Raw genomic sequence first — 27560 nt, 5'->3', positions numbered from 1 at the left:
GAATAATAATTAAAGCTGCAAGCAGCGTTGGACGGGCCCGCGTATTTGGCAGGTGCTAGTCGTAAGTGTCCCAATACTTTTGTCTACTTTTAGTCTGAAGTGTCCCAAGACTTTAGTCTAGTGTACCTACCTTGTCTGCATTGTGTGGGCACGTTGGTGCTTCCTGCTTTTAAGCAGCCATCTTAAAAAAAACAGCATTGCAGCAGCATCAGCGCAGCGGGTCTTTGAAGGGTCATAAAATCAAAACCGGAGCAGTTAATTAAAAAGCGCTTCTGTTGTTGTAATCACAAGGGTTCAATGTCTCTCCTGTGTTAGTTTGAAGCCGAAACGACAAACGCGCTCAGAGGAGATAGTTTTTGAAGGAAGGTGACTGGTTTTTACAAAAATGTTGTGTTGAAGGGGGAATTGCAAACTTCCTGTATATTTTTTCTGGGGGTTGTCAATTTATGAAATGTAGGAGACCTACATTAGTTTCATGTCTCTCCGACCTTCCCAGTGGGAGTTACAGGCAGTTTTGTCATTTTTTTCTTCCGAGGAGCAGTTTTTTCTCGGTTTTATTCAAAAATTGCTCTAGAGCTCAATTTTGAGATTTGGGGTTAGGTTTTTTTGTAGATCGCAATGTTTGCCAGTCCTGATGTGTGCGTTCAGTTTGGTGAGTTTTGAAGCATGTTAAGGGGGTCAAATTAAAGCTCAAATAGGGAAAAGTGACTGATTTTACTAAAATTTAGTGTTGAAGGGGGAATAGCAAACTTCCTGTAGATTTTTGGCCGAGGAAATAGATTAATAAAATTTAAGTCTAAGTGAGACCTACATAGAGGTTTTTGTTTCATGTCTCTACGACATTCGTACTGGGAGTTAGAAAAAGTTTACTTTGTAGGGGGCGCTAGAGCGCAATTTTGAGTTTTGGGGTTTGGTTTTTTTTACCAAAGAGTTTTGTTCAAGTTTATTTATGTGTGCGTCAAATTTGGTGAGTTTTGAAGCATGTTAAGAGGGTCAAAGTACCGCGCAAAGCTGCGGAATAAGAAAGAATAATAATAAAACCTTACAAATTCAATAGGTCCTTATGTCCCATTGCATAAGGACTCCCTGTGGGAGTCCTTATGCAAAGGGCCATGCGGGCCCTAATAAAGAATAATAAAACCTTAGAATAACAGTAGGTCCTTATGTCCCATTGCATAAGGACTCCCTGTGGGAGTCCTTTTGCAATGGGCCATTGCGGGCCCTAATAATACAGCCTTGCAGATAACTGGAGTTGTGTGGAATGAATAAATAAAAACAAGAGGCATCTGTTAAGTTTTGTTCACGGAGGACGTCATCATGTCTTCCTTTCCTGCAGAATTGATCAAACAAAATTAGTATTTTCAATTAGACGCTGTCGCTGACGACGTGCCCGCACTCACCTTCAAAGGACGCTCCTACGCGTCGCTCTGAGATTTCGCTCCAATTCTGTACGTGTCGGTGTTCCCCAGCCTCACACTTTTTGCTTTGAGAGAACAAGGACAGCTTTATTTCATTCATTTTGTTCTTCTGTGTAACTGACAAAGGCTGTAAATACTCCCAATTAAAGCCTCCATTCAATGAACTGCAGTCTCTGATAGTGGCTCGGTCAGCAAAAGCAAATAATTGCTGCGGTCTCTAATTGGGTCGAAACCCATTGGCATTCACGGCAGTGGCTGTAGGCAACGTCATCATACATTATTTTGTCAAAACTACAAGGTGGCAGTAGCTGCACTGGAAGGATAATATAACATTATCTACAAACCCCGTTTCCATATGAGTTGGGAAATTGGGTTAGATGTAAATATAAACGGAATACAATGATTTGCAAATCATTTTCAACCCATATTCAGTTGAATGCACTACAAAGACAACATATTTGATGTTCAAACTCATAAACCTTATTTTTTTTGGAAAATAATAATTAACTTAGAATTCCATAACTGCCAAAGTAGTTGGGAAAGGGCATGTTCACCACTGTGTTACATGGCCTTTCCTTTTAACAACACTCAGTAAACGTTTGGGAACTGAGGAGACACATTTTTGAAGCTTCTCAGGTGGAATTCTTTCCCATTCTTGCTTGATGTACAGCTTAAGTTGTTCAACAGTCTGGGGGTCTCCCTTCTGCTATTTTAGGCTTCATAATGCGCCACACATTTTCAATGGGAGACAGGTCTGGACTAGAGGCAGGCCAGTCTAGTATCCGCACTCTTTTACTACGAAGCCACGTTGATGTAACACGTGGCTTGGCATTGTCTTGCTGAAATAAGCAGGGGCGTCCATGGTAACGTTGCTTGGATGGCAACATATGTTGCTCCAAAACCTGTATGTACCTTTCAGCATTAATGGCGCCTTCACAGATGTGTAAGTTACCCATGTCTTGGGCACTAATACACCCCCATACCATCACACATGCTGGCTTTTACACTTTGCGCCTATAACAATCCGGATGGTTCTTTTCCTCTTTGGTCCGGAGGACACGACGTCCACAGTTTCCAAAAACAATTTGAAACGTGGACTCGTCAGACCACAGAACACTTTTACACTTTGTATCAGTCCATCTTAGATGAGCTCAAGCCGAGCGAAGCCGACGGCGTTTCTGGGTGTTGTTGATAAACGGTTTTCGCCTTGTATAGGAGAGTTTTAACTTGCACTCACAGATGCGGCGACCAACTGTAGTTACTGACAGTGGGTTTCTGAAGTGTTCCTGACCACATGTGGTGATATCCTTTACACACTGATGTCGCTTGTTGATGCAGTACAGCCTGAGGGATGGAAGGTCACGGGCTTAGCTGCTTACGTGCAGTGATTTCTCCAGATTCTCTGAACCCTTTGATGATATTACGGACCGTAGATGGTGAAATCCCTAAATTCCTTGCAATAGCTGGTTGAGAAAGGTTTTTCTTAAACTGTTCAACAAGTTGCTCACGCATTTGTTGACAAAGTGGTGACCCTCGCCCCATCCTTGTTTGTGAATGACTGAGCATTTCATGGAATCTACTTTTATACCCAATCATGGCACCCACCTGTTCCCAATTAGCCTGTTCACCTGTGGGATGTTCCAAATAAGTGTTTGATGAGCATTCCTCAACTTTATCAGTATTCATTGCCACCTTTCCCAACTTCTTTGTCACGTGTTGCTGGCATCAAATTCTAAAGTTAATGATTATTTGCAAAAAAAAAAAAAATGTTTATGAGTTTGAACATCAAATATGTTGTCTTTGTAGCATATTCAACTGAATATGGGTTGAAAATGATTTGCAAATCATTGTATTCCGTTTATATTTACATCTAACACAATTTCCCAACTCATATGGAAACGGGTTTTGTAATATTATTTGATATTTTACGGTAATGTGTTAATAATTTCACACATAAGTCGCTCCTGAGTATAAGTCGCACCCCCCGGCTATGGAAAAAACTGCGACTTATAGTCCGAAAAATACGGTAGGTAATAATACTTGGTAATAATAAATGGCCATAAAGGTCAAAAAGCATGCCTGACAACTTTAGCATCTAAAAATAAGGGATTTCTTTCTGGAAACTAATGGAAAACCTGGTGTTTCCACCACACAAATTTGGGATAATAATTAGAGCATATTATTTGATATTTTACGGTAATGTGTTAATAATTCCACACATAAGTCGCTCCTGAGTATAAGTCGCACCCCCGGCCAAACTATGAAAAAAACTGCGACTTATAGTCCGAAAAATACGGTAGGTAATAATACTTGGTAATAATAAATGGCCATAAAGGTCAAAAAGAATGCCTGACGACTTTTGCATCCAAAAATAAGGGTTTTTTTCTGGAAACTAATGGAAAAACTGGTGTTTCCACCACACAAATTTGGGATAATAATTAGAGCATATTATTTGATATTTTACGGTAATGTGTTAATAATTCCACACATAAGTCGCTCCTGAGTATAAGTCGCACCCCCCGGCTATGGAAAAAACTGCGACTTATAGTCCGAAAAATACGGTAGGTAATAATACTTGGTAATAATAAATGGCCATAAAGGTCAAAAAGCATGCCTGACAACTTTAGCATCTAAAAATAAGGGTTTTTTTCTGGAAACTAGTAGAAAACCTGGTGTTTCCACCACACAAATTTGGGATAATAATTAGAGCATATTATTTGATATTTTACGGTAATGTGTTAATAATTCCACACATAAGTCGCTCCTGAGTATAAGTCGCACCCCCCGGCTATGAAAAAAACTGCGACTTATAGTCCGAAAAATACGGTAGGTAATAATACTTGGTAATAATAAATGGCCATAAAGGTCAAAAAGCATGCCTGACGACTTTTGCATCCAAAAATAAGGGTTTTTTTTCTGGAAACTAATGGAAAAACTGGTGTTTCCACCACACACATTTGGGATAATAATTAGAGCATATTATTTGATATTTTGCGGTTTGATTGAGACTTTTATTAGTAGATTGCACAGTGAAGTACATATTCCGTACAATTGACCACTAAATGGTAACACCCGAATAAAACTTTTTTAAGTTTTTCAACAGATATATACTATCAGATATATACTATCATCATAATACAGTCATCACACAAGATAATCATCAGAGTATATACATTGAATTATTTACATTATTTACAATTCGGGGTGTGGGGGGGGGGGTTAGGTTTGGTTGTTATCCTCAGTCATCAGCAATTGAGAACAGATAAATGGATATTGAAACAGTGTAGGTCTGACTTGGTAGGATATGTACAGCAAGTAGTGGACATAGAGAGAGAGCGAGAGATCAGAAGGCATAAGAAAAATATCTGCATTTGATTGTTTACATTTGATTATTAACAACAATCCGGGGAGGGTGTTAGTTTAGGGTTGACGTTGCCTGGAGGTGTACTTTTATTGCGGTTTGTAAGGAGGATAGAGATGCCCTTTCTTTTATACCTGTTAGGAGTGCATTCCACATTGATGTGGCATAGAAAGAGAATGAGTTACGACCTTTGTTAGATCGGAATGTGGGTTTAACGTGGTTAGTGGAGCTCCCCCTGGTGTTGTGGTCATGGCGGTCATTTACGTTAAGGAAGTAGTGTGACATGTACTTCGGTATCAGGGAGGTGTAGCGGATTTTATAGACCAGGCTCAGTGCAAGTTGTTTTGCTCTGTCCTCCACCCTGAGCCAGCCCACTTTGGAGAAGTGGGTAGGAGTGAGGTGTGATCTGGGGTGGAGGTCTAGAAGTAATCCGACTAGCTTGTTCTGGGATGTTTGGAGTCTAGATTTGAGGGTTTTGGAGGTACTAGGGTACCAGGAGGTGCATGCGTAATCGAAAAAAGGTTGAACGAGAGTTCCCGCCAGAACCCTCATGGTGCTTTTGTTGACCAGAGAGGAGATTCTATAGAGAAATCTCGTTCGTTGGTTGACCTTTTTGATGACCTTGGTTGCCATTTTATCACAGGAAAGATTAGCCTCTAGAATGGAACCTAGGTAGGTGACCTCATCCTTTCCTGGTGTTAACAATGTCACCCACTTTTATAGTCAAGTCATTGACTTTCTTAAGGTTGATCTGGGACCCAAACAGGATGGATTCTGTTTTACCCAAGTGTATGGATAGCTTGTTGTCAGCGAGCCAGGTGCAAGTTCTACAGAGTTCAGCACTGAGGATTCTCTCCACCTGTGACTTGTCCCTGTCTGATACCAGCAGGGCCGAGTCATTCGCAAACAAGAACAATTCACAGTCGCATGCCGATGACAAGTCGTTTATGTATACTAGGAACAGTAAAGGCCCCAATATACTGCCTTGGGGGACTCCACAGCTCACTGGGGGGAGGGGGGGGGGGGGGGGGGGTGTTAATGATTTCACACATAAGTCGCTCCTGAGTATAAGTTGCACCCTCCGGCCAAACTATGAAAAAAAACTGCGACTTATAGTCCGAAAAATACGGTAGGTAATAATACTTGGTAATAATAAATGGCCATAAAGGTCAAAAAGCATGCCTGACAACTTTAGCATCTAAAAATAAGGATTTTTTTCTGGAAACTAATGGAAAAACTGGTGTTTCCACCACACAAATTTGGGATAATAATTAGAGCATATTATTTGATATTTTACGGTAATGTGTTAATAATTTCCCACATAAGTCGCTCCTGAGTATAAGTTGTACCCTCCGGCCAAACTATGAAAAAAACTGCGACTTATAGTCCGAAAAATACGGTAGGTAATAATACTTGGTAATAATAAATGGCCATAAAGGTCAAAAAGCATGCCTGACAACTTTAGCATCTAAAAATAAGGATTTTTTTCTGGAAACTAATGGAAAAACTGGTGTTTCCACCACACAAATTTGGGATAATAATTAGAGCATATTATTTGATATTTTGCGGTTTGATTGAGACTTTTATTAGTAGATTGCACAGTGAAGTACATATTCCGTACAATTGACCACTAAATGGTAACACCCGAATAAAACTTTTTTAAGTTTTTCAACAGATATATACTATCAGATATATACTATCATCATAATACAGTCATCACACAAGATAATCATCAGAGTATATACATTGAATTATTTACATTATTTACAATTCGGGATGTGGAGGGGGGGTGTTAGGTTTGGTTGTTATCCTCAGTCATCAACAATTGAGAACAGATAAATGGATATTGAAACAGTGTAGGTCTGACTTGGTAGGATATGTACAGCAAGTAGTGGACATAGAGAGAGAGAGAGAGAGAGATCAGAAGGCATAAGAAAAATATCTGCATTTGATTGTTTACATTTGATTATTAACAACAATCCGGGGAGGGTGTTAGTTTAGGGTTGAAGTTGCCTGGAGGTGTACTTTTATTGCGGTTTGTAAGGAGGATAGAGATGCCCTTTCTTTTATACCTGTTGGGAGCGCATTCCATATTGATGTGGCATAGAAAGAGAATGAGTTACGACCTTTGTTAGTTCGGAATGTGGGTTTAACGTGGTTTGTGGAGCTCCCCCTGGTGTTGTGGTTATGGCGGTCATTTACGTTAAGGAAGTAGTGTGACATGTACTTCGGTATCAGGGAGGTGTAGCGGATTTTATAGACCAGGCTCAGTGCAAGTTGTTTTACTCTGTCCTCCACCCTGAGCCAGCCCACTTTGGAGAAGTGGGTAGGAGTGAGGTGGGATCTGGGGTGGAGGTCTAGAAGTAATCCGACTAGCTTGTTCTGGGATGTTTGGAGTCTAGATTTGAGGGTTTTGGAGGTACTAGGGTACCAGGAGGTGCATGCGTAATCGAAATGGTGCTTTTGTTGACCAGAGAGGAGATTCTATAGAGAAATCTCGTTCATTGGTTGACCTTTTTGATTACCTTGGTTGCCATTTTATCACAGGAAAGATTAGCCTCTAGAATGGAACCTAGGTAGGTGACCTCATCCTTTCCTGGTGATAACAATGTCACCCACTTTTATAGTGAAGTCATTGACTTTCTTAAGGTTGATGTGGGACCCAAACAGGATGGATTCTGTTTTACCCAAGTGTATGGATAGCTTGTTGTCAGCGAGCCAGGTGCAAGTTCTACAGAGTTCAGCACTGAGGATTCTCTCCACCTGTGACTTGTCCCTGTCTGATACCAGCAGGGCCGAGTCATTCGCAAACAAGAACAAGATTTCACACATAAGTCGCTCCTGAGTATAAGTTGCACCCCCGGCCAAAAAAACTGCGACTTATAGTCCGAAAAATACGGTAGGTAAAAATACTTGGTAATAATAAATGGCCATAAAGGTCAAAAAGAATGCCTGACGACTTTTGCATCCAAAAATAAGGGTTTTTTTCTGGAAACTAATGGAAAAACTGGTGTTTCCACCACACAAATTTGGGATAATAATTAGAGCATATTATTTGATATTTTACGGTAATGTGTTAATAATTCCACACATAAGTCGCTCCTGAGTATAAGTCGCACCCCCGGCCAAACTATGAAAAAAACTGTGACTTATAGTCCGAAAAATACGGTAGGTAATAATACTTGGTAATAATAAATGGCCATAAAGGTCAAAAAGCATGCCTGACAACTTTAGCATCTAAAAATAAGGATTTTTTTCTGGAAACTAATGGAAAAACTGGTGTTTCCACCACACAAATTTGGGATAATAATTAGAGCATATTATTTGATATTTTACGGTAGTGTGTTAATAATTTCACACATAAGTCGCTCCTGAGTATAAGTCGCACCCTCGGCTATGAAAAAAACTGCGACTTATAGTCTGAAAAATACGGTAGGTAATAATACTTGGTAATAATAAATGGCCATAAAGGTCAAAAAGCATGCCTGACGACTTTTGCATCCAAAAATAAGGGTTTTTTTCTGGAAACTAATGGAAAAACTGGTGTTTCCACCACACACATTTGGGATAATAATTAGAGCATTTTTGGTATTTTCCAAAAATAACATCTGAATACTGACCTCGTTTGTGTGTTGGATATCTGGTGCTGACCCTGTGTGGTAGACATAAGGTTGACATTGTTGTTCATCAGACGTTACGCAATGTCACCAGTCCTATCCGTATTAGTGGACGTTTATATTCACCTTCTCCGTCTTTGCAGCCCAAATGCCAACAATACGCTCACTATGGCGACAAGGAGACAACATCCGATGGTGATGGCGGAAACTATTCCGGCAGCAACCGAGCAGTCGCAGTCGGAGAAATCTGGAAAAATAAGACAACCATTATTCATGAGAGTCCTCAATGTCTTGCGAGGATGAAGAATTATCACTAGACTAACCCAGCCCAATTCTGCTTGACCGATGAACTCAGGAACATCCCCATTCCAACACTTTTATTAAACAGTAGTATTTTTCAACAGTAGTGTATTGGGGATGTAACGGTATTGTAAATACTGCGGTATCAAAATCATCACAAAAATGCCGTGGTGACGTGTGACAGTATCAAACAAAAACTTGGTCAGTGTCGGGTTTTTTTTTGTCACGTTTGTGTTTGCCGGTCTGGAAGTTAACTACCGTATTTCTCGGACTATAAGTGGCAGTTTTTTTCATAGTTTGGCCGGGGGTGCGACTTATACTCAGGAGCGACTAATGTGTGACATTATTAACACATTACGGTAAAATATCAAATAATATTATTGATCTCATTCACGTAAGAGACTAGACGTATAAGATTTCATGGGATTTAGCGATTAGGAGTGACAGATTGTTTGGTAAACGTATAGCATGTTCTATATGTTATAGTTATTTGAATGACTCTTACCATAATATGTTACGTTAACATACCAGTTGGTTATTTATGCCTCATATAACGTACACTTATTCAGCCTGTTGTTCACTATTCTTTATTTATTTTAAAGTGCCTTTCAAATGTCTATTCTTGGTGTTGGATTTTATCAAATAAATGTCCCCAAAAAATGCGACTTATACTCCAGTGCGACTTATATATGCTTTTTTCCTTCTTTATTATGCATTTTCGGCCGGTGCAACGTATACTCCGGAGCGATTTATAATCCGAAAAATACGGTACATGTTTTTCGTTGTGGCTTGTGTGGCAGTCACATATTGTGTCATTTCTCATTCTATTATTTTGTCAAAATTATTAAGGACAAATGGTAGAAAATTAATTATTAATCTACTTCATACTTGCCAACCTTGAGACCTCCGATTTCGGGAGGTGGGGGGAGGGGGTGGGGGTGGGCGTGGCTAAAAGGGGAGGAGTATATTTACAGCTAGAATTCACCAAGTCAAGTATTTCATATATATATATATATATATATATATATATATATGTGTGGGAAAAAAAATCACAAGACTATTTCATCTCTACAGGCCTGTTTCATGAGGGGGGGGTTCCCTCAATCATCAGGAGATTTTAATGGGAGCATTCGCATACCATGGTTTATATAGGGCACAGAGTGGGTGGGTACAGGTTGGCGTAGGGGCGTGGTGATTGGCTCATGTGTTACCTAGGAGGTGTTTCCGTCTGTGGCGGCATGCTGTTACAATTTCGCTGCGCTTGTTGAGGGATGACAGGTCTGGACGGTAAATAATAAACAGTTTCACTTTCAAGCATAGGTTGCATCTTTTATTACCACTATTGTAAGGTGTGCTAGATGCAAGAATTTGCCATGTTATTGAATATTCAACATTATTGTCTTTGAGGTCCCAAATGTGTTTGCTGAGTTCTGTGGTATTTCGCAGGTTTTTGTTCCTGAAAGAAACCTTGTGATTGTTCCATCTGGTTTTGAATTCTCCCTCGGTTAATCCTACATATGTGTCGGATGTGTTAATGTCCTTGCGTATTACCTTAGATTGGTAGACAACTGATGTTTGTAAGCACCCCCCGTTGAGGGGGCAATCAGGTTTCTTTCGACAGTTGCATCCTTTGTTGGTTTTGGAGTCGCTCTGTCTGGGGGTCGACGGCTCATTTGCAATTGATTTGTTGTGGTTTGAGATGATTTGTCGTATATTGTTCATGCAGCTGTAGCTCAATTTAATGTTGTTCTTGTTGAATACTTTTCTTAGGGTGTTGTCTTTGGGAAAGTGTTTGTCAATCAGATTGAGGAATTTGTGTCCAATGTTCGTTGAGACGTTTTTGCTGTATGGGGGGTTGTACCAGATGATGTCGTTTCGTTTTCTGTTCTTTTTTGGCTGGTTTCCTGGCGTGGGTTCATAGGTGAGGGTGAAATTGTATCCGCTTTCATCAAGGGCTTTTTGGTACGGGGGGGTTGCTTGGTCAAATTCAGCTTTGCTAGATGACAGCATCGATAGCCTTTTATTGATTCCGGTAGGTATTCTTTTCGTGGTGGTGGGTGGGTGGTTGCTGTCATGGTGCACGTATTGGAGTGTTGTGTTGGGTTTCGTGAATGGTTGGTAGCTGTTATTTCTCAGGTTGAAAGTGACGTCAAGGAAGTTGACGGTTTGCTTGTTGGCTTCAATCGTGATCCGTATATATATATATATATATATATATATATATATAAGAAATACTTGACGTTCAGTGAATTCTAGCTATATATATATATATATATATATTTACATATATATATATATATATATATATATATATATATATATATATATACATATATATATTTTATTATATATATATATATATATATATATATATATATATATATATATATATATATATATATATATATATATATATATATATATATATAAATACTTGAATTTCAGTGTTCATTTATTTACACATATACACACACATAACACTCATCTACTCATTGTTGAGTTAAGGGTTGAATTGTCCATCCTTGTTCTATTCTCTGTCACTATTTTTCCAACCATGCTGAACACCCTCTCTGATGATGCATTGCTGTGTGGCACGCACAAAAGTGCTTTCATCAAATGCACTAGATGGCAGTATTGTCCTGTTTAAGAGTGTCACAACATTGCTGTTTACGGCAGACGAACTGCTTTACGGTATACAAAAACGTGACTGCTGTTGTTGTGTGTTGTTGCCGCGCTGGGAGGACGTTAATGAAACTGCCTAACAATAAACCCACATAAGAAACCAAGAACTCGCCCTCCATCATTCTATAGTTATAACGTGATTGGGCAGGTACGCTTTTTTATATTGTGGAGGACCTGAGTCCGCCTGAATTTCGGGAGATTTTCGGGAGAAAATTTGTCCCGGGAGGTTTTCGGGAGTGGCGCTGAATTTCGGAAGAAATACTTGACGTTCAGTGAATTCTAGCTATATATATATATATATATATATATATATATATATATATATATATATATATGTATGTGTGGGAAAAATCACAAGACTATTTCATCTCTACAGGCCTGTTTCATGAGGGGGGGTTCCCTCAATCATCAGGAGATTTTAATGGGAGCATTCACATACCATGGTTTATATAGGGCACAGAGTGGGTGGGTACAGGCTGGCGTAGGGGCGTGGTGATTGGCTCATGTGTTACCTAGGAGGTGTTTCCGTCTGTGGCGGCATGCTGTTACAATTTCGCTGCGCTTGTTGAGGGATGACAGGTCTGGACGGTAAATAATAAACAGTTTCTCTTTCAAGCATAGGTTGCATCTTTTATTACCACTATTGTAAGGTGTGCTGGATGCAAGAATTTGCCATGTTATTGAATATTCAACATTATTGTCTTTGAGGTCCCAAATGTGTTTGCTGAGTTCTGTGGTATTCCGCAGGTTTTGGTTCCTGAAAGAAGCCTTGTGATTGTTCCATCTGGTTTTGAACTCCCCCTCGGTTAATCCTACATATGTGTCGGATGTGTTAATGTCCTTGCGTGTTACCTTAGATTGGTAGACAACTGATGTTTGTAAGCACCCCCCGTTGAGAGGGCAATCAGGTTTCTTTCGACAGTTGCAGTCTTTTCCCACACATACATATATTGCGCTCTACTACGGTATCGAGCACTATTTTTTGGATAACCTTATTAAGACATATATATATATATATATATATATATATATATATATTGATTTATTTACACATATACACACACATAACACTCATCTACTCATTTTTGAGTTAAGGGTTGAATTGTCCATCCTTGTTCTATTCTCTGTCACTATTTTTCCAACCATGCTGAACACCCTCTCTGATGATGCATTGCTGTGTGGCACGCACAAAAGTGCTTTCATCAAATGCACTAGATGGCAGTATTGTCCTGTTTAAGAGTGTCACAACATTGCTGTTTACGGCAGACGAACTGCTTTACGGTATACAAAAAAGTGACTGCTGTTGTTGTGTGTCGTTGCCGCGCTGGGAGGACGTTAATGAAACTGCCTAACAATAAACCCACATAAGAAACCAAGAACTCGCCCTCCATCATTCTATAGTTATAACGTGATTGGGCAGGTACGCTTTTTTATATTGTGGAGAACCTGAGTCCGCCTGAATTTCGGGAGATTTTCGGGAGAAAATTTGTCCCGGGAGGTTTTCAGGAGAGGCGCTGAATTTTGGGAGTCTCCCGGAAAATCCGGGAGGGTTGGCAAGTATGATCGACTTGTTCCTTTGCTGTTAATATATGGTTATTTTTCTCTTTTAACATGTTCTATCTACACTTCTGTTAAAATGTAATAATGCAACTTATATATATGTTTTCCCTTCTTTATTATGCATTTTCGGCCGGTGCGACTTATACTCCGAAAAATACGGTACATCTCCCAAAATTCTGTGCATAGCGCAAGTGTGCAAGGTCTGTTTGTGGGCGGTCGCAAAGGGGAGGGAAAGATTGTTTTGCCTGACATTTTTATCAAAATCTTTCCATGACTTTTTGAGTTATGTTGCTAACAGACAGACAAACACACAACCTCTTTGGTCTGCAAACTGCAAGGCAAAGCCGCTTCGTCTTCATCTGGAGCGTTTCCAAGATGACACAAAGTCGGTCATAAGTTGTGATTTTTTTCAATAACATTGACTCAACTCATGGTTTAAGTCAGTGGTTCTCAAACTTTTTTTTTCATCCCCCACTTTGGACAAGGGGGAGTTTTCAAGCCCCACCTGCCCCCATCGCCCCAACAGAGCGCTAATGCCAAGCTTTAACATTTTCAAATTTATTGAACATCAAGTTGTATACATTCAAACTCAATAACATAAAATAACATCAAGTTCAATAATAAATAAAATAACTGTGCAGTTGTGGTATAACTTGCATCAAGTTCAATAATAAATAAAATAACTTCTATCAAGTTCAATAATAAATAAAACAAAAGTGTTATAACTTGCATCAAGTTCAATAATAAATCAAAACAAGTGTTATAACTTGCATCAAGTTCAATAATAAATCAAAAAAAGTGTTATAACTTGCATCAAGTTCAATAATAAATAAATAAAAAGTGTTATAACTTGCATCACGTTCAATAATAAATCAAAAAATGTGTTATAACTTGCATCAAGTTCAATAATAAATAAAATAACTTGCATCAAGTTCAATAATAAATCAAAAAAAGTGTTATAACTTGCATCACGTTCAATAATAAATCAAAAAAAGTGTTATAACTTGCATCAAGTTCAATAATAAATCAAATAACTTGCATCAAGTTCAATAATAAATCAAAAAAAGTGTTATAACTTGCATCAAGTTCAATAATAAATCAAACAAAAGTGTTATAACTTGCATCAAGTTCAATAATAAATCAAACAAGTGTTATAACTTGCATCAAGTTCAATAATAAATCAAAAAAAGTATTATAACTTGCATCAAGTTCAATAATAAATCAAAAAAAGTGTTATTACTTGCATCAAGTTCAATAATAAATTTAAAAAAGTGTTATAACTTGCATCAAGTTCAATAATAAATCAAATAACTTGCATCAAGTTCAATAATAAATCAAATAAAAGTGCCACTTTGCAATCTTTGCAACAAAAAAAAAGGAGGAGCTATGCATTTGGCAAGACAGGGCAAGTGACAGCACTTTTCCCCGGAAGAGCCACCTTGCTTCACTGTGAAACAGCACGGCTGTATGATCAGCTCCCATTTCCTCACACAGTGCAGAGAACAGTCGCACTTTCAGTGGTCGTGTTTTGATCAAATTTACCGCGGTCACAACATCTGTTAAAACCTCATTGAGTTCGGGGCTGAGCTGTTTCCCGGTGAATGACACAGTGTGTGCCCGTCAGATTTTTGTTTCTCTGCAGGCGCTGGCTCTGGCTCAACGACCTTTGAGGTGCGAGTCACAAATGTATATATTTGTGTAATTGTGGTCCACACATTAGCCTGCTACCCATCCGCGCGAAGGTTTGTTCCGCTTAGCCCCGCCCCCATTAGTTACTGTTGCTATGTCTGTCAAACTTTCGCTCCTACCGAGAAATTTAAAGCCTACAGTAAAAATAAGTACCGGTAATTTCCATTTATTTATATAGCGGATTTCACAGACAGAATCACAAAGTGATTTACAGTGTGTATAGAAAATGAAAGCATAGTAAAAAAAAAAAAAATCTAAGAATATAATAATTTAAAAAAAAAATTTTAAGTGAAATTTCCTCCCGTTCCTCGCGCCCCACCTGTCATGTCTATATTCCCCACCAGTGGGGCGCGCCCCACACTTTGAGAAACGCTGGTTTAAGTGAACTTGTTATCCAAGTTTTAAGTAGGGAATGCGCCGGGCGACAGCGCGGACAAAAAAGAAAGTTTGATGACACTGCACTGCGGGAAACACGAGTAATATTAGAAGCTACTTATCTGAGTTATTGTGCAGAAATATGGGGAAACAACTCCAATGCTGAATTTCCCCCAGGGATCAATAAAGTACTTTCTATTCTATTCTATTCTATTCTAAATGTGCGCTTCATTCACTAACTGTGTAACAAAAGCAATCAATTAGAATAATACATAATGTTGGATTTAGAGAAAATTCAAACCCTTTATTTATAAATCAAAAATATTAAAATTCCACGACATTGTGGATTTGCAAACAGCTCAAATGATGTACAAAGCAAACTATAACCTGCTACCCAAAAAATGTACAACAATTCTTCTCAACAAAAGAGGAGAAATATAACCTAAGAGGAAAATCTAATATAACAAGTTTACCCTTAAAACCTTTAGCATATCCGTAGGTGGAATTAAATTATGGAATGGATTAACCAAATAAATCAAAGAAAGCACCAATATGCAAGATGGCGCCAGTATGTGCTTTGGCCTGCCGTCTCTCGCTGTCAGCTCTGTTCGTTTTTGTGTTTTTTGCGTCTATTTTCGTCTCTGTCAGCTCACTGCTTGTGTATGACCGCCAAACACTGTTGGATCTTTGCCCCTCTCCCACTGATATGATCAACTTCGACGTTGGTTTTTCGACGTCCCAGTCAGCTTTTTCACCTGGCCGGATTCCTGCCTTCCTTTCCCGCCCCCTGGCTCCTCTCCCCCGGCGGAAGCGTCTCCGGCGCCGCGGTAAACGTGGCGGCCAGCTGGTGAAAGTTAGGGCACTCCTGGCCCGGCTTCCCGTGGCTCCCCGAAGGATGAATGGTGCGGTATCCGGTCTCCTCCTGCACCCACGCTCGCTCGATCCGATCGGCTCCTGGCTGGTTCCTATCGTTGGTTTGGAGGAAGAAGCTTGCCGTCGTCGCTCCTGCTGTCCCCGCCCCCGGAGGCGCGGGGTGGATCACCGCCACCTGCGGGCTGTGTGTCGGGCCCCACCCGGATTAATTGCGGCCTTGGACGTGCTGGCCCCCGCCAGGTTCGGTCTTGTGAACGCAAGATCTTTGACAAACAAAACTTTTATCCTGAAGGATTTCTTCACTTCCCGCGGACTGGACTTCCTCTGTGTGACGGAGACATGGCTGAGAGCCGGTGAGTCCGCCCCTCTTAATGAACTTCTGCCTTCGGAGTGTTCCTACTTTAATTCCCCACGGCCGTCCGGTCGAAAAGGAGGAGGATTAGCAGTCGTTTTTAAAAATGACTTTAAATGCCGTCAGATCCGCCTACAATCCTCCTTTTCAAGCTTCGAACTGTGCATGTTTGAACTGGGTCTTTCTGATGTCGTCCTGTGTGCCGTCATCTATCGACCACCCAAGTACCACAAAGACTTTATAACTGACTTTTCTGAATTTCTGGCTGAAATCCTGCCCAAATATGATCGTGTCCTTATTGTGGGTGATTTTAATATTCACACCTGCTGCCCAGATGAGCCGCTTTCCAGGAGCTTCCTGAATATAATCGACTCATTTAACTTTGTACAGTCTGTGTGTGGTTCTACACATGAACGCGGGCATACACTCGATTTAGTGCTCTCGTATGGTTTGTGTGTTTTTAATTTGGACATTTGCGACGCTGTGTTCTCTGATCACATGCCGATCCTGTTTGATATTGCCACGCAGTGTCCAGTTAAATTGTGCGCACCGCCCCAACGCTCTCGCATGTTTAATTCTTCGTCTCCTGCTCGGTTCTCCTCTATTTTTTTGACTCTTTGTGATGATAATTCTGCAGCATCTGTGTGTCTGAATACTGAAGAGTTGGTTTCTGGGTTCAACTCTATCTGTTCACAAACACTGGACACGATCGCGCCTTTCAAATGCCGCCGCGCTAAAACCACGCCTCAACCCTGGTTGAATGACGTCACTCGGGCTGCCAGGCGCGTATGTAGAAGAGCAGAGAGAAAATGGAAAAAAGACAGGCTGCATGTGTCCTTTGCCATTTTTAAAGAAAGCCTGTTTTCCTTTCAGATGACTGTAAAAGCAGAAATGAATATATATCTATCTCAGATTATATCTTCTAACTGTAACAACCCCAGAGTTCTGTTTAAAACTATTAACACTGTCATTGATGCTCCCAAATCTGCTGGTTTTGATGCTTCTTTTGAATTCTGTGAAAATTGTCTCCATTTTTTCACTGACAAAATTGTGTCAACTAGAGCCAGTCTATCTCAGCCTTCATATGACCCTTCTGTTCCCCTGCATTTCTCTTCTGTTTTCCATCAGTTTGAGCCGGTGTCCTTTTCTTTTTTAAGTGACACAGTTAGTCATATGAAGCCTTCTGGTTCTCCTGCAGATGCCCTCCCACCTCGCCTGTTTAAGGAGGTACTTGCTACTATTGGATCAAGTGTCCTTAACATTATCAATAGTAGCCTCTCTTCTGGAATAGTTCCAGTAGAGTTTAAACATGCAGTGGTACGACCTCTACTTAAAAAACCCAGCCTCGACCCCTCTCTCCTCTCTAACTTCAGACCTATCTCTAATCTTCCATACATTTCCAAAATATTAGAGAAGGTTGTCTACAGTCAGTTGCTGCCCTTCTTAGAGGATAATGGTATCACTGAGCTGTTCCAGTCCGGTTTTAAAGCCCTCCACAGCACAGAGTCAGCGCTTCTAAAAGTTTTTAACGATATCCTCCTGTCCACTGATTCTGGTAAATATGTTGTCCTGGTGCTTTTAGATCTGTCTGCTGCGTTCGACACCGTCGACCACGCCACCTTAATCACTCGTCTTGAGAACTGTGTGGGCATTAAGGGCGCCGCCCTCAACTGGTTCCGGTCGTACCTAACCGACAGGAGTTTTTGTGTAAAAGTAGACAGTTTTATGTCGTCCACAGCTCCTTTACCACATGGGGTCCCCCAGGGTTCAATCCTTGCCCCAATTTTATTTGCGCTTTACCTTCTCCCCCTTGGTTCTATTTTTAGGAAGTACAGTATTGCATTTCATTTTTATGCCGATGATTGCCAGATTTATTTTCCCATGGCACAAAATAACACGGTTCAAAGTCTTATTGACTGCCTGCACGACATCAAAGTCTGGCTTTCAGCTAACTTCCTGAGCCTAAATGAAGACAAAACAGAAGTTATGTTGTTCGGTCCAAGTCGCTCTCCCTCCCCCAACGTTGACCTCGGCACTCTGACCCCGTATCTCAGCGACTCTGTCACAAACCTGGGGGTAAAGTTTGACTCAGATTTTAAATTCGAAAAACAAATCAGCAGCGTCGTTCAAAAAAGCTTTTATCAATTACGCCAAATAGCGAAAGTGAAACCGCTTTTATCAAGACATGATCTTGAGAAATTAATCCACGCTTTTATCTCGACTCGTCTTGATTACTGTAATGCCCTGTATGTTGGCATTAGCCAGGCCTCCCTCGCCCGCCTGCAGCTCGTACAGAACTCTGCTGCTCGTCTGCTAACACAGACCCGCAGACGTGAGCACATCACCCCTATTTTAGCGTCCCTTCACTGGCTCCCTGTGCGTTACCGAATACATTTTAAACTCCTTTTATTTGTTTTTAAATGTCTAAACAACCTCGCGCCAACCTATCTCTCCGACCTCCTTCAGCCTTACTGCCCCACCCGATCCTTAAGATCAGCCGATCAGCTGCTGTTGACGGTCCCTGACACAAGGCTGAAGCTTAGAGGTGACAGAGCTTTCGCCGTTGCTGCTCCCAAGCTCTGGAACGACCTACCCCTGAGTGTTAGACAAGCCTCCTCTCTTCCTGTTTTTAAATCTCTCTTAAAAACATACTTTTATTCCATGGCTTTTAACACTGAGTGATATCCATCCTGCAATGGCGCCCCATAATACACCTGCTGTGATCCTGTTTTTATGTTTTTATGTTTTTATTAATTCTATTTTAATTATTTATTTTTTATCATGTTCTGTTTGTGTTGTGTTGTGTTTGCTCGGTACTCGTTTTATCTTTTAACCTGCTCATTGTACAGCACTTTGGCTACCCCTGTGGTAAATTTTAAATGTGCTTTATAAATAAAGTTGATTTGATTTGATTTGATTTGATATGATTCAGTTTAAGAGACTGTTCAAACTACAAGTGTTCACAAATTACACAAAACATATAATTATGATGAACATCTTGAGCTCCTCAGCCTTCCCGGTAAGGTCTATTCGGGTGTACTGGAGAGGAGGCTACGCCGGATAGTCGAACCTCGGATTCAGGAGGAACAGTGTGGTTTTCGTCCTGGTCGTGGAACTGTGGACCAGCTCTATACTCTCGGCAGGGTCCTTGAGGGTGCATGGGAGTTTGCCCAACCAGTCTACATGTGTTTTGTGGACTTGGAGAAGGCATTCGACCGTGTCCCTCGGGAAGTCCTGTGGGGAGTGCTCAGAGAGTATGGGGTATCGGACTGTCTGATTGTGGCAGTCCGCTCCCTGTATGATCAGTGCCAGAGCTTGGTCCGCATTGCCGGAAGTAAGTCGGACACGTTTCCAGTGAGGGTTGGACTCCGCCAGGGCTGCCCTTTGTCACCCATTCTGTTCATAACTTTCATGGACAGAATTTCTAGGCGCAGTCAAGGCGTTGAGGGGATCTGGTTTGGTGGCTGCAGGATTAGGTCTCTGCTTTTTGCAGATGATGTGGTCCTGATGGCTTCATCTGGCCAGGATCTTCAGCTCTCGCTGGATCGGTTCGCAGCCGAGTGTGAAGCGACTGGGATGAGAATCAGCACCTCCAAGTCCGAGTCCATGGTTCTCGCCCGGAAAAGGGTGGAGTGCCATCTCCGGGTTGGGGAGGAAATCTTACCCCAAGTGGAGGAGTTCAAGTACCTCGGAGTCTTGTTCACGAGTGAGGGAAGAGTGGATCGTGAGATCGACAGGCGGATCGGTGCGGCGTCTTCAGTAATGCGGACGCTGTATCGATCCGTTGTGGTGAAGAAGGAGCTGAGCCGGAAGGCAAAGCTTTCAATTTACTGGTCGATCTACGTTCCCATCCTCACCTATGGTCATGAGCTTTGGGTTATGACCGAAAGGACAAGATCACGGGTACAAGCGGCCGAAATGAGTTTCCTCCGCCGGGTGGCGGGGCTCTCCCTTAAAGATAGGGTGAGAAGCTCTGCCATCCGGGAGGAGCTCAAAGTAAAGCCGCTGCTCCTCCACATGGAGAGGAGCCAGATGAGGTGGTTCGGGCATCTGGTCAGGATGCCACCCGAGCGCCTCCCTAGGGAGGTGTTTAGGGCACGTCCGACCGGTAGGAGGCCGCGGGGAAGACCCAGGACACGTTGGGAAAACTATGTCTCCCGGCTGGCCTGGGAACGCCTCGGGGTCCCACGGGAAGAGCTGGACGAAGTGGCTGGGGAGAGGGAAGTCTGGGCTTCCCTGCTTAGGCTGCTGCCCCCGCGACCCGACCTCGGATAAGCGGAAGAAGATGGATGGATGGATGGATCTTGAGCCCTTTTTTTTTCAGATAAAGATTATTTATATATTTAATATATTTTTACTTACTATGGTATATTATTTATTTATTCACAGTTCTGTTACAGAGAACAAGGAAATGGGATAAAATAGCTATGGTATGAAAAGGGGTAGGATTTAATAAGCTCAGCTTCTTCCTACTCCTTTTCGGACGTGCTGTAATGAAACAACTGGATATGTGATGCATGACATTGTATCGTATGCATGTTCCAAATAAACTGAAACTGAACTGAACTGAACTAAAGTTGATAAACTATCACCCGGAAAATATATTTGAGGCTGCAGCGAGACCAAGCATCACTTTGTGGTATTTACATGATGAAATTAAATGTTAGTTTGTCAGTTACATTTTCTGAGAATCAGCATTTTCCAAATTATTTTTTTTACATTTGTTACACTGGATGTTTACATTGTCAGTTTAAATTCACTTACCTGACATGATATTATATATTTATTTGTTTAGAACATTTGAGCATTATCTTTGTGTTCAATTACAGTAAGTGTGTTTATCCTAAATATTCCTGCCACTTCATTTTATATAACATTTTTAAGTCTTTTTTGTTTTGGACATATACGACAATAGTATTGTACCGCGGCCTTAATACTGTGATAATATCGTACAGTAATAATAATAATAATAGATTTTATTTGTAAAAAGCACTTTACACTGAGTAAACAACCTCAAGGTGCTACAGTGTATTAAAAAATAAAAATAAAATAAAAACTAGAACAGCCTAATAGCTAGAACTAGTATGCATGTATCTAAAAAAAGTCTTTTTTTTTAAAAGAAGGGTTTTTAAGCCTTTTTTAAAAGCATCCACAGTAGAGATGCGCGGATAGGCAATTATGTCATCCGCAACCGCATCAGAAAGTCGTCAACCATCCGCCATTCACCCGATGTAACGTTTGATCAGAACTGCACCCGCCCGCCATCCGCCCGCACCCGCCCGTTGTTATATATCTAATATAGACGATGCAAGGCATTAGTGAGGCATACCTGCCAACTACTCCGGTTTTCCCGTAATTCGTACGGTTTTCATCAACCTATTCCGGGTTACGGTTGCAGTGATAAAAAATACGGTTTTTCATTAATTTAAAAAAAAAAAGGGTGAAAACTACGCGAATTGCACCTTGTGCAGACAAGATTTTTCGATCGGACACGGAGGAATTAGCCATGTAAAAGACCACGTTGGGACAAAAAAACACAAGTCTAATGCCGTTGCTAGCGATACAAGTGGAAAACTTTCAACGTTTTTCGTCGCCCAAACAGATTCTTTGGATGTGATGAATGCCGAAGTTTTATTTACGGAGGCAATAATTGAGCATGGACTTCCAATCGCACTGGCTGATCACATGGGACAGTTACATGTTTGTAATGCAACCTTTAAAAATCATTACGCGGTGATCGCGGTCCCAAAAATAAACTTTTCTTGCATGATAATGTCCAGAAAAATTCGCTTTATATTACTATAGAGTCCTTTTAACGAATGAGTTTGATGGTTTATCACAAACCTTAAATGAAAGAAGTCCTTTGTTCTCCTGCACCATGAATGCGCTTTGGCCTTGCTTCGTGTTTGGTGCGCAATCCTGTCGGCTGTATTTCACAGCACGACATACTGTTAAAAGTGTTTATACTATTTATGCTTTCAAGTCCAAGTTGAAGAAATCTTGTTAAATGTTGACAGCATAACTACCAAAATACAGAAGTATGTCCTTAATATTTTTGCAGTGCTATTTTTGTTGAAAAGTTAAAATGATTACATTAGAGATGTGATGTGCCACTTTTCAAGTGTCTGATGGCTTCAATTAATTTTCATTAATTTTTCATATTTTGAATTCTTTTGAAAGGCTTACAAAAAGACTACATTTGAATTGTAATTCCATGCTATTGACAGGACTATTAATTTTAATGAAGTTAGCTTACCATGTTTACAGTATGATAATTGTGATAGAAATGTGAATTTTAGGCACAGAATATTTTTTACAATTGAACAAGGCAGTAGATTATACAAGCTTGGACAGAAAGTTAATAATGACACCAATTTTTTTTTTTTATGGAATTGTTTAGTACTGTTTTACCATTTGTTTACTGTAAAAAGTGTTTATACTTTCAATTAACAAATTGAAGTCTTGTGAAAGGTTGACAGGATAACTGGCATTAACTGTCAAAATAATTTCAAACTATTGAAGTTAGCTTACAGAATAAACATGTCAATCAACCCATATGATTTTTGCTGTAATATTTTTGTTTTGAAAAGTCACTGTGACTGATAGAAAAGTGATGGTTTTAGCAACATTTTAACCTGTCTGAATGCTAATAGTCATTTTGCGTCGGGGGGAGAAGCCCTGCACCCCCCACCAGGACTTTGTCCTGGACCTACCGGGGCCTGCGGCCCTTGGACCCTGGCTACTAGGTTTTTCTGATTTCAAAAGTTGGCAGGTATGATACTATAACATTTATAAGTCTTTTTTGTTTTGGACATATACGACAATAGTATTGTACCGCGGCCTTAATACTGTGATAATATCGTACAGTAATAATAATAATAATAGATTTTATTTGTAAAAAGCACTTTACACTGAGTAAACAACCTCAAGGTGCTAAAGTGTATTAAAAAAAAAAAAAAAAAAAAAAAAAAAACTAGAACAGCCTAATAGCTAGAACTAGTATGCATACCTGTATATCTAAAAAAAAAAGGCTTTTTTTTAAAAAAGAAGGGTTTTTAAGCCTTTTTTAAAAGCATCCACAGTCTGTGGTGCCCTCAGGTGGTCAGGGAGATCTGATACTGTTACATCCCTCAGGTGTATGTGCAACTTACCCAAAACGTCTAACTTGTGGTGTCCTGTTACACTCTTTCCTGTGACTGCATTTTGGGCTGTGCAGGTGTACTTCCCAGCGTCAGAGCCCCTGCTTGAAGTGATGAGGTACACAGGCCCGTGTGCACCTGCAGGGTTTCCGTCAAATAGCCATGTATAGCTCGCTGTCGGTAGGGACATGGTAGAGCAGTGAAGCATTATGTGTTGTCCGATGTGGACCGAGTCCGGGCCTTCGATAGTCAAGCTGTCAGGTCCATCTGGGATGTGACATTTATTTGTTAGGAACGTTTGCCGGAAGAATAGGCTTCAAAACGCCAACAGTCATCATAGATGACATCATGCAGATTTGTAGGCAAATCCCATGTACAGTGTGCATAAAGGAGAGTGATAGCTTGAAGAGCATGTTACGCTTACGCTGAATAAAAAGATGCATCGGCCGGCTGATTTCATCACTGACGCCATTGGACAGGTTGCACCTGAATGGTCCCTGGTCAAAGCGGGTCACGTTGACGATGGTAAGCGTGGAACCTCCGTCCATAATATTAACTCTCTCGCTGGCAGTGACCTGAGAGCTGCCATTCAACCAATGGAAAGCGAGTCCTGATCCCGTAGAGAAGGAGCAGGACATCGTGACGGAGTGGAACTCAAACATCGCGGTGACGTTTGAAGTGAGAACCACATTGGAAACTGGTGCTGTGGGTGATAAAAATAACACAGATTTCCAAAAATCCATTTAATAAAGTCAAATACAAATAAGAGTAGCTGGACAGGATAAAAAATAGGATAGGATAGGACTTTATTGTCATTGCACAAGTACAACGAAACTGTGTTTTCAGCACAAACCTGTTCAAGATTAGACAAACAAACCGTGTCCAGGGTTACAGAACAGGAACGCTGATGGGTCGCCAAGATGGGAAAAAGGTAAAACGCTGGGGAGGAAGATGAGTAAAAAAAATACAATCTAGACTGGGCTCCTAAGGGGGCCCAGTCTGGGGTGGGAAAAAACCTCCATGCCATGCACACATAAACATGTTACATATAACCACGACAACTCGCAAACAGGCGGGGGGGCTTGGGGACCCTGGAAGTCGACTGCTGCTATAAAGCGCTGCTAGCCGTCCATCACCCCGAAGCACTACTTGCCAACCTTGAGACTTTCAAATTCGGGAGATTTGGGCGGGGGGGGGGGGTTAAGGGGGAGGAGTATATTTATAGCTAGAATTCACTTAAATTCAAGTATTTCTTATATATAGACCCGAGGGTCCCTGGTTCAATCCCCACCTAGTACCAACCTCGTCATGTCCGTTGTGTCCTGAGCAAGACACTTCACCCTTGCTCCTGATGGGTGCTGGTTAGCGCCTTGCATGGCAGCTCCCTCCATCAGTGTGTGAATGTGTGTGTGAATGGGTAAATGTGGAAGTAGTGTCAAAGCGCTTTGAGTACCTTGAAGGTAGAAAAGCGCTATACAAGTACAACCCATTTATCATTTATCATTTATATATATATATATATATATATATATATATATATATATATATATATATATATATATATATCTTAATAAGGTTATCCAAAAAATAGTGCTCGATACCGTAGTAGAGCGCAATATATGTATGTGTGGGAAAAAAAATCTCAAGACTATTTCATCTCTACAGGCCTGTTTCATGAGGGGGTTCCCTCAATCATCAGGAGATTTTAATGGGAGCATTCACATGCCATGGTTTATATAGGGCACAGAGTGGGTGGGTACAGGATGGCGTAGGGGCGTGGTGATTGGCTCATGTGTTACCTAGGAGGTGTTTCCGTCTGTGGCGGCATGCTGTTACAATTTTGCTGCGCTTGTTGAGGGATGACAGGTCTGGACGGTAAATAATAAACAGTTTCTCTTTCAAGCATAGGTTGCATCTTTTATTACCACTATTGTAAGGTGTGCTGGATGCAAGAATTTGCCATGTTATTGAATATTCAACATTATTGTCTTTGAGGTCCCAAATGTGTTTGCTGAGTTCTGTGGTATTCCGCAGGTTTTGGTTCCTGAAAGAAGCCTTGTGATTGTTCCATCTGGTTTTGAACTCTCCCTCGGTTAATCCTACATATGTGTCGGATGTGTTAATGTCCTTGCGTGTTACCTTAGATTGGTAGACAACTGATGTTTGTAAGCACCCCCCGTTGAGAGGGCAATCAGGTTTCTTTCGGCAGTTGCAGCCTTTGTTGGTTATATATATATATATATATATATATATATATATAAATAGATAAAATAAATACTTGACTTTCAGTGAATTTTAGCTATATATTTATATATATATATATATATATATATATATATATATATATATATATATGTATTTTTTTATATGTATATACATATAAATAAAATGAATACTTGAATTTCAGTGTTCATTTATTTACACATATACATACTGTACATAACACTCCTCTCTACTCATTGTTGTATTTGAAAGTGCAGTGCTTTGCAGCCAGTAGCACAGCCTTTGAAGGAGCATAGGTATGGGCAGTGTAATATTCTGGGTTGGAGTCAACAACCAGGCGAGGTGACAAAGTTACGTCTCGTTACTTCATACTTCAGAACCGACTCCCACACTTGCCGTCAGGGTGCGCAATTCAACCGTTGGCTAACCAAAAAGTAACCACAGAACACATAGTGTTCTGTGGTTACTTTTTGGTTGGCCAAGCGGATGTGACGACAGGCTGTCCTCACTCAGGTCCGCACGGACCTGGAGGGGGCGTGCCTTAAGTTCGGCTGGAAATCGGGAGAAATTCGGGAGAATGGTTGTCCCGGGAGATTTTCGGGAAAGGCACTAAAATTCGGGAGTCTCCCGGAAAATTCAGGAGCGTTGGCAAGTATGCCCCGAAGCGGAATCAATCAAAAATAACAAAAATCTACATTTAAATTGTAAGGTTGCATAGAGGAGGTAAAAAAATCTATTTACTTTACTTACTCTGTATGAAGATGGATGATGGTCGGGTTGTCTGGTCTTTCAGAGTTTTGCTATTAAAAGCCCGACAACTGTAGTTCCCACTTTGATTCTCTTGAACATTCCTCAGTTTGAGCACCGGTCTGGTTTTAGGCAGCAAGTCTCCGTTGAGAAACCACTGAAACTCGGCAGGAGGTCTGGATGCAGCAGAGCAGGTCAAGCTAATGTTTGACCCTCTCTCAAAGTAGTCTTGTGACGGAAATAACTTTAAATCGATGCCTTCTGGCCCATCTGTCGCAATACGTGAACAAACAAAGCAGATAAACCAACAATAATTCAGCCCAAGTAAAAAGAAGAAAACTAAAGTGTGGACTCACAGTTGATGGAGAGTTTCACAGGATGGCTGGTGGAGTTGCTGAAGTTGTTAAACACCAAACACATGAAAGGTCCCTCGTCGTAGCGGCTCACGTTAGTTAAGGTAACGACGTCACCTTTGTCGTTGATGTGGACCCGTTCACTGGCCGTCAGCTCGGCACTGCCATTCCGCCAAGAAAAACTGGGGAAAGATCCACTACAAGAGCAGGAAAGACTGACTGAGCTGCTGAACTCTCCCACTTCTGTGGTGCTGGGAATGATCACCACATTGGAGATTTCTGCTACGGGCAGAACAAAAAAGGAAGCATATGAGGAGCTATAATTGAGAAAATCATTTTTTTGCTAACAGCAGAGGAACTAATAGCTTTTTTATTGTTGAAAAATGCACATAAAGTTATCGCATCCTACTTGTCAGTTATTAGTAGGGATGTCCGATAATGGCTTTTTGCCGATATCCGATATTCCGATATTGTCCAACTCTTTAATTACCGATACCGATATATACAGTCGTGGAATTAACACATTATTATGCCTAATTTGGACAACCAGGTATGGTGAAGATAAGGTACTTTTTTAAAAAAAATTAATAAAATAAAATAAGATAAATAAATTTAAAACATTTTCTTGAATAAAAAAGAAAGTAAAACAATATAAAAACAGTTACATAGAAACTAGTAATGAATTAAAATGAGTAAAATTAACTGCTAAAGGTTAGTACTATTAGTGGACCAGCAGCACGCACAATCATCTGTGCTATCCCCGTACTTGCCCACCTTGAGACCTCCGATTTCGGGAGGTGGGGGGTGGGGGCGCGGTCGGGGGTGGGGCGGGGCGTGGTTGGGGGCGTGGTTAAGAGGGGAGGAGTATATT

The 27560-nt window shown here is 40.8% G+C and overlaps 1 protein-coding gene across 1 annotated transcript in view; it reads right to left on the bottom strand.

The window, feature by feature from the left end:
- LOC133594037 (hemicentin-1-like) overlaps nucleotides 1-27560 on the bottom strand; it is a 69443-nt gene that overhangs the window by 25707 nt on the left and 16176 nt on the right. Inside the window, exons 7-10 of the mRNA XM_072913112.1 lie at nucleotides 26693-26971; nucleotides 26340-26606; nucleotides 23791-24069; nucleotides 23379-23633 (exon numbers count right to left, since the gene is read on the bottom strand). Of these exons, the coding sequence (XP_072769213.1) occupies nucleotides 23379-23633; nucleotides 23791-24069; nucleotides 26340-26606; nucleotides 26693-26971 (1080 nt within the window). The remainder of the gene's footprint in view (nucleotides 1-23378; nucleotides 23634-23790; nucleotides 24070-26339; nucleotides 26607-26692; nucleotides 26972-27560) is intronic.

The sequence above is a fragment of the Nerophis lumbriciformis genome, linkage group LG04, assembly GCF_033978685.3.
Source record: "Nerophis lumbriciformis linkage group LG04, RoL_Nlum_v2.1, whole genome shotgun sequence".
NCBI classification, from domain to species: domain Eukaryota; kingdom Metazoa; phylum Chordata; class Actinopteri; order Syngnathiformes; family Syngnathidae; genus Nerophis; species Nerophis lumbriciformis.
Note: the sequence above shows the minus strand (reverse complement) of the source record. Positions and strands in the feature narration are given on the sequence as shown.